At 33.1% G+C, this 12,320-nt stretch overlaps 2 protein-coding genes across 2 annotated transcripts in view; both read left to right on the plus strand.

The window, feature by feature from the left end:
* LOC138713674 (26S proteasome non-ATPase regulatory subunit 10-like) overlaps positions 1–12,320 on the plus strand; it is a 340,028-nt gene that overhangs the window by 285,132 nt on the left and 42,576 nt on the right. The gene's annotated exons all lie outside the window — the stretch shown is intronic.
* On the plus strand, positions 5,423–11,623 carry LOC138713456 (uncharacterized). The gene is made up of 3 exons (XM_069845574.1): positions 5,423–5,495; positions 7,166–7,209; positions 8,761–11,623. Exons 1-3 carry the CDS (start codon positions 5,481–5,483, stop codon positions 11,474–11,476), a joined length of 2,775 nt encoding a protein of 924 aa, XP_069701675.1. The 5' UTR covers positions 5,423–5,480; the 3' UTR covers positions 11,477–11,623.

The following is a 12,320-nucleotide window of genomic DNA, read 5'->3' on the forward strand; positions in this document are numbered from 1 at the left end:
TTATTGCCCTTGTACTTCTTGAATTCCCCTTGTTCTTCCTCTATTCTCCTTGCTTTTGTATTTCCTTTGTTCTTCGTGTATTCCTCTTGTATTTTATTGCCATTGTACTTCTTGAACTCCCCTTGTTCTTTCTCTATTCCCCTTGTTTTTGTATTTCCTTTGTTTCTTCGTGTATTCCTATTGTATTTTATTGCCCTTGTACTTCTTGAACTCCCCTTGTTCTTCCTCTATTCCCCTTGTTTTTGTATTTCCTTTGTTCTTCGTGTATTCCTCTTGTATTTTATTGCCCTTGTACTTCTTGAATTCCCCTTGTTCTTCCTTTATTCTCCTTGCTTTTGTATTTCCTTTGTTCTTCGTGTATTCCTCTTGTATTTTATTGCCCTTGTACTTCTTGAACTCCCCTTGTTCTTCCTCTATTCTCCTTGTTTTTGTATTTCCTTTGTTCTTCGTGTATTCCTCTTGTTCTTGTATTGCCCTTGTACTTCTTGAATTCCCCTTGTTAGTCCTGTATTTTCCTTTGTATTCCTCTCGTAGCCTACTCCTTGAATTCCCTTCTTCTTCATATAACTTATGAGCCGTGGAGAGCAGAAGTGGTGTAAGTCAAAATTGGGTAATGAGGTTTAAAGTGAAAATTCTGTAAAATACAACGCAAAGTAGCAATTAATATGGCCTTCTTGCTATCCACTGACTACTAATAGTTTAAATAAATTGAATATTAACTGCTACTTTGCGCTGTATTTTACAGAATGTTTACTTTAACCCTCATTACCCATTTTTGACTTACACCACTTCTGCTCTCAACGGCTCATATATTGCTCTTGTTCTTGTATTCTCTTTGCATTAATTGAATTCCCCTTGTTTCTCTGCATTTCACCTGCTTTCCCCTCATTTTTCTTGTACCGTGGTACTTCACCCCATCTGTTACCTGGTATTGATGAGTTAGCTGTCATGCTAGATTTCGCCCTCTTACGCACGGGTTTGCAGCCACTCCTGCTGGAAGATAACGAATCCGTGGTTCATCTGTCTGATAAAAGATAAAAGATAATTGCGTATCGGTGTCAGAATTGAAACAGTATAGAAATTCTGGCACTGCCTGACGGTCCAAATGTGACAGGTTGGTGAGTGTGTGTTGCATTTATTTTACAGTGTTTTGTGTTACGTGCCATGTGTTTGGATTTTCTGTTTTACGATAGTTCTCTCTGTAAACTTAATGAACTACTAGTGACGTCAAAGGCACGAAAGTTACACGTATCAGCGGAGAAGAGTACACTCTGTTGAAAGCAAATTTTATAGTGAATAGTGCATCTCCAATTTCATCCACATTCTACTGGTCTGTATGTGTTATTGATGGACAGTGTCGAATGTTTTTCACTATCGAATGCATGCCGGTACCCGATGGTTCCATTCGTTTTCGGTGAAGTTGTTTACGTAAACGAAGAACATATTTGCGTCATTATAACAATATGTAAGCTTATTTGTCTTTTATTTTTTATCACTGTTACAATTAAAGAGTTTCACTTGGTCTTAATTTACATAAATTTGTAGGTTACAGCTGTTCTGTTTCTACAGAATGAGTGGATTGTTTTCGTTTCAAGTGGTCGGGTAAATATGATGTTTTACATTTATAGGCTCTCACACAAATGTTGAATTATTTTCATATTTCTATATACGATGAAAGATTAATGGAACGGACAAAAATTCTCTCGTATGATGACGCAGAATATCTGCATGGAATAGTAATATGCGTTACAAGAGCGGTATGTTGAAGTTTTCATGTTCGAGGAAAAGATTGAAAAAGCGAAACGTAGTTGAGCTTTTTTAATTTCCGAGAACATGAAAACAAACATACCGCTCGTGTATCGTACATTATTTTGTGCGAAGATCGTTTATTACATACCTGAAAGAGGAATTTCTAATTAGTTGCAATGAAATCTCCATCTTGGTTTCTGTTCAATGACGGCAACTTTGGAAAACAAATATATCTATCTTCAACATTGTTGCTACAAAATGTTTTCTGTGTTTACTATATTCCAGCAGGCCGTGATATACGTCTGTCTTTTTTTTCCCCCAGTCTATAAATGCGAACTTAAAACAAACGGTAAGGTTATGTAATGATTTATTTTTCATTTTAATATTTTAACAATATTATTTATATAACATATTGCAGTAATAACATCGGCATCTGGAATCTTGTTGATTTTTTCATGGCTTCCTTAATGTTACTTGCATTACAAATGCAGTAGCTTTTGTGGTGTTGTAGAGTTTACTTAATTTTTGCAAATATTTAAAAACAATAATTAACATTGCAATTTAGGTGAAATTGCAGTGGTAAGTTTCCAATTCATAATTATTACTATGTTAAACGTCTCTAAAAATAATAAGTTAAAAGCCTAAAGCAGTAAAATGAATATGGCGCTTAAGCGGTAAGAAGAGGGAAATTGTTATGTGTGTTACGTTGGGAATACTGAATGTGGTATTTCACACTTACCGCGTATTGGTTTTGTGCGGAAAGCAAGCAAATACGCACGATCTCGCACGAATATCATATGTACTTCGGTACATTAAAATAATATATATGATATGCGTAAATCACTTCTTGATTTAAGACGGCGCTTATTTCGTCGGATCCCGGCCAACTAGTCACTCATAACGAGTGCATCTCAGCACATGTGTGGACTTCGGTCCTAGGTTCATAGACATCTATGACGTAGTGCAGAGGGCGGCCACTAGAGGGAACCCAAGAGTTGGAACTTAAACTGAGACGATTCTGTCCGACACCGGGATGGGTATCCGGTGTGGCTTAGTGGATAAAGCATCAGCACGTAGAGCTGAAAACCCGGGTTCAAATCCCGGTGCCGGTGAGAATTTTTCTCCGTTCCATTACTCTTTCATCGTATGATGACGCAGAATATCTGCATGGTAATATCATATGTACTTCGGTACATTAAAGTAATATATATATATATATATATATTTTTTTTTCTTTTATTCATTTTCATAAGACGAGATGCAGAAAATAAGTAAGCCTACCTCGGAGGAGACCCAGGCCAGGAAAAAAAATAAATAATAATAATAATAATAATAATAATAATAATAATAATAATAATAATAATAATATTAATAATAATTACATACAAAAATTACGAAAAAAATTGGAAATTTATCCTTTGGAGAGGTGGAAAAATTCAAATATCTGGGAGCAACAGTAACAAATATAAATGATACTCGGGAGGAAATTAAACGCAGAATAAATATGGGAAATGCCTATTATTATTCGGTTGAGAAACTTTTATCATCCAGTGTGCTGTCAAAAAATCTGAAAGTTAGAATTTGTAAAACAGTTGTATTACCGGTTGTTCCAAAATAGGGGCCCACTCTGTTGAATGCCTAGATGCTCTGTCCGGTCCTGGCCCTTTTAAAAAGAAAATAGAGGGTATGGAATTATTTTCTTAAATGTATTGTAGTCCATGAGAAAATTACTTTCTAAAATATGGTTGAGTAATGGTAAACTTTAGCGGTCCCAGTACTTGCGCACTTAGATTATTTTGTCGGTTTTGCTTTAAGAAATACAAAAACAATTCTGTTTATTGTTCTTTGATCTGGGGTACAAATCCAGCAACTAACTTGTCTTCATTACAGTGAAATAAGTTGTACTGGAACAAATACTTTAGGGCAATGGTAACCTACTGGGACCGCAAAAGTTTATCATTGCCTATGATTGGTTATTAATGTGATTGTTGATATAATGTGAGCCCGTGTATCTGAGTAGTTTATTTTTCCGCGCTCTCCCCTCTCGTACATATCAAGGGTGACAACAAAACCACCACTGTTTCATTCCTTATTGGCCATAAACATAAATAGAATGATTCGAAATTTTCTCGGGCTTCCAGCCAGGTCATAAGTTGGTGATCCACCGACGTTTCGAGGATGTTCATCTTCCTCATCTTCAGGGTAAATAAGCCCGAGAAAATTTCGAATTATCACTTCGCCAGGAAAGCTTCAGTAGTTATAAATAAAATGAATTCGACATGGCAAACGAAATTCTGACTATCGTCATTACTAACTATAATTTCGTACATAATAACATGGCCTACTACATGGATCTATAAAACTGAAGTATTTACTGAGTTTTTCCAATGAATATAATAATTTTGGATGTTGGAATAGCTTACTGTTTAAATATACGTAGGGGATAATTAAAAATATGCATGGAATTTATGATTGTTTAAGGAGACTCATAGAGAAACAAAAGACAGTTGGTAGCCTACGTATGTACAGAAGTAATTAATATTAATTAATTAATTTATTTATTTACTTATTTATTTATTTATCTATCCACTTATTTATCTATTTACATATTTATTTATTAATTAATTTATTTACTGATTTATTCATTACATTACATTCAGTGTTCTGCCCAAGGGCAGGCCTTTCACTGCAAACCCAGCTTTCTCCAATCTTTCCTATTTTTTGTCTTCCTCTTTGTCTCCTCATATGATCCATTTATTCATTATATTCATTCATTCATTCATTCATTAATTCATTCACATTTATTAGATATTTATTCATTTATTTACTTCTTAATTTTTTCACTTATTAATTAATTAATTTAGTCATTTATTTATTTACTTCTTATTTATTTATTTACTCATTTATTCATTCATTCCAATTAATTAATTTATATATCTATTTGTATAATTATTTATTGATTTACGTATTTGTCTATTTATTTATATATTTATTTATTTACGTATTTATCTATTTAAAAGAAGAACAAATGATTGAAACAGCTGAAATGAAATTTTTAAGAAATATTGGTGGATATAACCTGTTAGATAAACAAAGAAGTGAAGAAGATATTCGAAATGAATTGAATATCTTTAAGTTAACAGACAAAATAAAACAATATAGAAACAACTGGAAGGAACATGTCAGCAGAATAAGTGACTCCCACATTGCAGCATTAGTTTTAAATGATAAATCGTCAGGTAGGCCTATACGAAATATTGGCTGACCAAGGAAAAATGGATACAACTTTTTGACTAAAACCTATGAGACCGCAACGAACCTTGATGGCTTAAACCGTGAAATGATGATGATGATGATGATGATGATGATGATGATGACGATGATGATGATGATGATGATGATGATGATGATGATGATGATGATGATGATGATGATAAAAGAAGAAACTCGAGAATTTTTGTGTTTTTATAGTCTAATACCGGCCTAACTCTGCACAGGGAATTTTGGTTATTTTTGTTTGTTTCAAGAAATACTCGTAACTCCTAATCTGCACGTAATATTATCATCAGGTCGCCAGTTTCTAATTAATTGTTTGTAAACCTGAAAATAAAATAGCGGTTCTCGAGCTGTTGTTCCCGTATTCTGAACTTGTTTCTATTGTTAATGTTCACAGTTTTCAACAGAGGGCAGAATATTGAATCCATCCCGCACTTCCGATCAGAGATTATATTATGGAGCAGGAATTTGTAAGTAGACACATTTAAATTTGATGGACAAGTAACTAAACAAATATATTTTATATTATTATTTCCTACACACGTCGCAATATTTTGTTGTGAACCAATAGAATGTTGCGATCGACTTCTTCTTCTTCTTCTTCTTCTTCTTCTTCTTCTTCTTCTTCTTCTTCTTCTAATACATATATAGTAAGCTTACTCATTACCTCTCAAGTCTCTGTAATGAATTCTAAACCCTCCATTAAGACAAACATTTATGTCCAAATTGGAATTATTAAGTTGTTTGGTGCCATTTTCAAGGTCAATAGATACAGCGTATTCATCTGACTCCGAATTACCTCCATGTTCTTGCACATAGCATATTTTATTTACCTTTCTGTCATTATTCATTCATTTGTTTATTCACATTCTCACTTATTCTTATTCTCTTTAAACGTAAAACCACAGTCTAGTAACTTATATAGCCTACAGTCACGAAGCTCAATACGTAGGGAATATGCATCCAATAATAGTTGCTAACCACTAGGATCGCTACTATCGCCTCATAACAGACAATGGGAAATAGTACCGGCACAGTCTATTATTCCTAGTACTCTCAACAACTCAAGCTTCGTGACTGTATATACTAGACTGTGGTAAAACGTTAATTTCTCTTGATATTCCAGAAATCCAGGCACACTTTCTGTTACTATGGTGACATCATTAGTTGCAGTAGGCCTTGAAATGATGTTTAAAACAAAGCAGTTTAGAATATAGCCACACGTGATAAAACTTAAACAGGAAATTAATGTGACATTATACAGGTCTCATTATTGTTCGTAGAGTACAGAAATGGGAGTGGAGAGTACAAAAACAGAAATAGTTAATTTAACATAAGCTGATTGTGAAGTAGCCTACCTAACTATGGTATTAATTCCCAAATGAATCCAGTTTTTTGCAATGACTTATTGGCTGTTTCATCTATCTTGTTTTATCACAACCATTAGGCCTATTTTACGGACACACTACATTTTCACTTATTTCTTTTTAAGACTTGTATTTCACAATAATTTTTTTACTAAACATTCGATAGGAGTTTTGTAGATTTTATGCAAAATTTCTTTGTAACAGCCTCTTTTCATGTATAGTTTTTGTGCAAAAATTCCAGCATAAAACTTAATAATATTACGAACCATTTTCCTTAATTTTGTCTCAGTGGTTTTAGCTCTATAATAGGAAGACATTTTTACTCCAAATTGACCCTATTATGATTTCACCTGGAATTTCAAAGGCACATCGCAAGGAAAAATATTTTTATAGATATACCTACCATGTGTGATTAAATGTGCTGTTTTCGGAAACATTTCGTGGGCGAGAAATTAAGATCATTCTGAGTTAAATGAGATGTGAAGCGTCTGCTTACGGGAAAGGTGTGTTATTTTTTTAATATAATATAGTTTTCTGTAGTTAGTAAATTTTTTCAAAGTTATTGAAGATCCTTGCTTTTCGAAAATTATGGCGTTATCAACAAAATTCCACAGGATTTATTTACTTTGTTTCTAAAGACCCTTTCCAAGCTGCTGTTCATATTTCACCTTAACACACTGTAGATACATATATCATAGTTACTTATTATAGTATTATATTTGCATAAAATAATTATTAAATGTATTTTACCATAATTTGATATTATGTTACAGGCATCTAATGCTGAAATTCCTGAAAGTAATCCTCTTAACACTGAGTAAGTAATCCATGTTTTCTTTATAAATAGATGGATGGATGGATGGATGGATGGTTGGGTGGATGAATGGATAGATAGAGAGAGATAGATAGAGAGACAGATAGACAGAGAGACAGATAGAAGTACAGGGGAAAAACAATCAAAGTCACAGTCCTCCTAAGGGTGATGTATCTTCTAATTCAGTATATTACTGCAAATTTTATTGCGGTTCCTAATGAAGAAGTAAAAAGAATAACTGTATCCATGGTGATAAATCTCCTTTACCAGTTTTGATAAGAAAAAACAAATTTTGGAGTAATGTACTGAGAATAATTTTGACTTTGAGTGTTCTTCGTCTGCACTATTCAAATAAATAAATAAATAAATAAATAAATAAATAAACAAATAAATAAATAAATAAATAAACAAATAAATAAATAAATAAATAAATAAACAAATAAATAAATAAATAAATAAATAAATAAACAAATAAATAAATGGAAAGTGAGTAAAGGAATAAATAAATAATTGGATAAGGAAATAAATTAATAAATGAATAATCAAATAAACGAAAAATAAATAAAGAAATAAGATAATAAATGAATGAATAAATGAATAAATAAATAAACAAATAAATGAATAAATGAAAATTAGTAGATAAATGCATAAATAGATACATACCTACATACATACATACATACATGCATACATACATATCTAAATACATAAATAAAGAGATAAGGAAATAAATTAATAAGTAAATAATCAAATAGGCAAAAAAAATAAACAAATAGAATAATAAATGAATAAATAAATGAATGAATAAATAAATAAATGAATGAATAAATAAATAAATAAGTAAATAACCAAATAAGTAAATAAATGAAAATATAAGTAGATAAATTCATAAATAGATAAACTGTTAGGTAGATAAGTATATAACTAGATAAAATAAATAAATAGGTAAATAGATAAATAAATTAATTAATAAATAAAAAGTAAACAAATAAGTAAATAAATACGTAAATAAATATATAGGTATTAAATGAGTAGATATAGAAAGAGAAATAAATAAACGTACAAATAAATAAATATGTAAATAAACAGACAAGTAAATAAATAATCATTTAAATAAATAAATAGTCCTGTCAATAAATATATGTATATAATACATTTATTTACTCTATTGGTGTTCAGGCCCTCAGGCCTTCTCTTCCACGCCACCATAAATGCGTACAAATACAAAATTTGATGACAACAGCGATGAAACTAACAAATAACGTTCAACCACAAAAAAACAAGAACGTTTACAATTACGTAACACGAAAAGAGATAATGCAAAAACATCAGAAATTTTAAATTTTTATGCTATTAAAGAAAGCTTAAGATCTATATTAATATTATCAATCTAAATAAGCAAACGAGAAAGGGCAACTAATTACATATATTAAATATGTTTTAGTTTTTATATCTATCTAGATTTATTTCTATGCAAATAAATAAAGATGTAAAATAAATAAATTTTTAAATCAATCAAGTTTTTTATTATAGGTTTTTTATCTTATATTTCAGAAGTTCAACCAGTGAGCATCCCAAATCTGCAGTTTTGGGAGACATCCTACAGGAGGATCTGGAATACTACATACCTCGCGTTCTGCAAATCACCGACGTTGTGAATCGCGATATCTTATCACACTCAGCCACAGAGTCGCAAGTGACCTTCGCGATCAGCGGCTCATCGCATGGAGAACTTCAGGAGGCCGTGCCACGAAACAAAATGGTGTACACAATGGAGACGTTGCAAGATGGCAGACAGTCTGAAAACGGCAGTGTCTGCGTTGCTATAAATTCAGAAGACGATTTCCTCAAGTTGTTAAACACAACTGACAACGTTCACTGGCTCCACGACGAAAAAAATGAATTCAAATGGAAGCATTCAAAGGGAGACATGGACATTATTTGTAAGAACTTGAAAAACAGCGTTTCAGTTTATAAAGACGTGAAATCATTAACGGACATTTCTCATCGTGTGGCAATTGTTTCAGCTGAGGCCGGAATGGGAAAGTCCACGTTTCTGTCTCATCTGGCTCAAGCTACAGAAAAAATAAGTCCTCCAGTGAATCTCATTTTGTTAGATCTCACTCAACATCATGATAAATTATCAGAGATCCAAAAAGAACTGAACGTAGTTGATTTTCTTGTTGAAACTGTCGGTGTGACACCAGAAGAAAAGGACACACTGAAATGTAAACTTCAGAAAATGGAAGACGTATGTGTGATTGTTGATGGATATAGCGAAATAGATTCGAACTTTTCAGAAAACGTAATTCTCTTATTGCAAAAACTTTTAGCAACTAAACTGAGGAAATTGTGGATAGCAGTTGAATCTGAAGTAAGTAAAAAACTAGAAAAATCTCTCTCTTCAATAGCTTTCACTTTCCAGCCTTTCTCAGAAGAAAACCAGACACAATTTTTAACAAAGTACTGGAAAAATGCTCTCCCTGACGTAACAGAATCTATATTAAATAGCTTTGCTGATAAACTATTGCTGACAGTGAGAAGAAATTTAGTTAATGACGTAATTTTCAAATTAAATCCTCTGCAACTTAAAATTCTTGCAGTTGCAAACGAAGTACATTTAAGTAATTTTTCTGGCGAATCTACACAGCATCTACAAAATACATTAAATGTTGTTAATATCTACAGTGAGTTTATAAACAGAAAGTTGGTAACTCTGAATAAAGATGCCACGGAATCCAGTTTCATAACTGAGTTCCAAGAAATTTACATGATTTGCGCTTTATTGACTTTCTTGTCACGCGAGGAAGTGAAGAAACTGACAGGCACTGTTCCAGATTTTGAAAAAAATAAACATTTCGTAAAAACAGCAGAAGGTCACAGGTCAATGACTGTTATTAAGAATATAGTAAAAGAGAAAGCTATTTTCGTACACGAAACTTTTGTTGGGTATTTTGTAGCTCTTTGGTTTCATAAAAATTACAAGCGAGTTAGTGATTTTTTGAGAGAGAAGCTTTTCGATCAAAAGTTTGAGATTCTGAGATATTTCTTTGATAGAGTATTGTGTCAGAAATCTGAATTACATCTTGCAGTTTTGAATAGGGATGTTGCTATCGTGGAACGATATTTATCTGATGCCAAATTCGATGTGAATTTCAAAGACGAAGGTGGAAGAACAGTTCTGCATATGGCTGTTACGAACTGTGCTGGTATGTTGCAAACTAACGACGTAACTATTGAGCTACTGGGGATGTTGTTAGAACACGGGGCAGATCCTTCTGTAGAAGACAAAGTCTTCCGTTGGAGACCTCTACGTTTGGCTGACAAGATAGGTGTCTCCCCTTTGGTCATCGGGTTGATTTTACAGAAACAACCAGATTTCAAGGATCTTGTAATGACAAGACATAATGTACGTGTTGAAGATTACGCACAGAAAGCATTAAGAACTATCGCCAGGAATGGATTTACACATTTCATGATATTCTTGATGAAATGCGACATAAAAGTTGGCCACGAAGTCATTTTGGAGTACAGAGGTTGCAAAACAAAAGCCACCCTCCTTCATGAAGCTGCTAGATTTGGGCAGCTGAAGCTTATGAAGTTTTTATTGGATCACAAAGCTAATCCAGAAGCTCGGGACAGTAGATTGGATACAACGCCCCTCATGTGGGCAGCTGAAGCAGGCCAGCTTGGTGCAGTGAGGTTACTCATTCAAGGAGGAGCGAAAGTGTGGTCAAGGGACGAACACGGGAGTACAGCTTTGCTGAGAGCTGCGGAAAAGGGCAAGCTAGACGTTGTCAAGGTGTTGTTTATTCCCAACTTCGACATGGATATATGCGATAAATACAATGATAATTTACTGCATTACGCTGTGAGATCTGGAAATTTGTCTCTTATTACATTTGTGGTGGATGTGTTGAGACGAAGTGGAAGATCTCTGGACGCAAGGAACCACGTGCTGGAGACACCTCTTTGGTGGGCAGCAAAGAGTGGACAGGTCCTCATAGCAGAACTCCTTCTTCAGTGCGGGTCTAGTGTCAAGGTTCGAGATTCTGTGTGTGGGTACACGCCCCTCCATATTGCAGCTCGTGAAGGACATCTGCCTATCGTACAAAGCCTCCTGCAGTACGGGGCTAACGTATCTTCTCGGGATGAATTTGGAAGGACTGCAGCGGAAGTAGCGCATTGGTACAAGAAAACAAGCGTGTCAGACCTACTGCGGTCAATAGAAAGACGTCGGTTGAGAGAGAAGATCATTCAGAAAGTGTAAACAAGCATTTTGACCTGGGATCTGTTTCATAAAACATTTGTACTAATATTATTAGTAAGAAATAAATAATATTAACTAATAATATTATCATAATTCTGTTTTTAATAAACATACAGAGGTGTGAAAATTATTAGAATAATCTTAATTTTAAAGGTCTTTTAATAGTTCCTTCACAAATATTAATTGAATTGATGAATATTGGTATATATTACTTTACTGATGTAGGATATATTTACTACTAACAATACCGGAAAGCATTGTTGTACATTGGTATTTTTCTTATTTTACAATTGTTATGGGAATTCAGAAATTATTATATTATGTTGGCGGAATTGGAAACATAAAAAATTATATGCACAAAACAGATGTATACGTTCATTTGAACCTTCACAACAATGTAAACGCAAAGAACAATTTGTTTAAAGCATTTCTTAATTAATTTTTTTATGTTTCCAATTCCGCCAACATAATATAATAATTTCTGAATTCCCATAACAATTGTAAAATAAGAAAAATACCAATGTACAACAATGCTTTCCGGCATTGTTAGTAGTAAATATATCCTACATCAGTATAGTAATATTATATACCAATATTCATCAACTCGATGAATGTTTGGGAAGGAACTATTAAAAAACCTTTAAAATTAAGATTATTCTAATAATTTTCGCACTTCTGTACTCTTATTAATTAGTAATATTAATTATTAGTTAATTAATTGATTAAATGGCGATCTTACTCGTGTTAATTATGTAAGCATGTGCGGCTTACAGCTGTTTCGATGCCACTTGACACCATCCTCAGAGCCTACTAGATCTCGGCGCTATCTCAACTTGGCTGCCTC

Source organism: Periplaneta americana, chromosome 2 (genome assembly GCF_040183065.1).
Source record: "Periplaneta americana isolate PAMFEO1 chromosome 2, P.americana_PAMFEO1_priV1, whole genome shotgun sequence".
In the NCBI taxonomy this organism is placed as follows: Eukaryota; Metazoa; Arthropoda; class Insecta; order Blattodea; family Blattidae; genus Periplaneta; species Periplaneta americana.

Bases quoted from the DNA above. Each gene is read 5' to 3' on its own strand.
- LOC138713456 (XM_069845574.1), top strand. The intron at 7,210-8,760 runs GTAAGTAATCCA...CTTATATTTCAG, and splicing joins AGTAATCCTCTTAACACTGA to AAGTTCAACCAGTGAGCATC.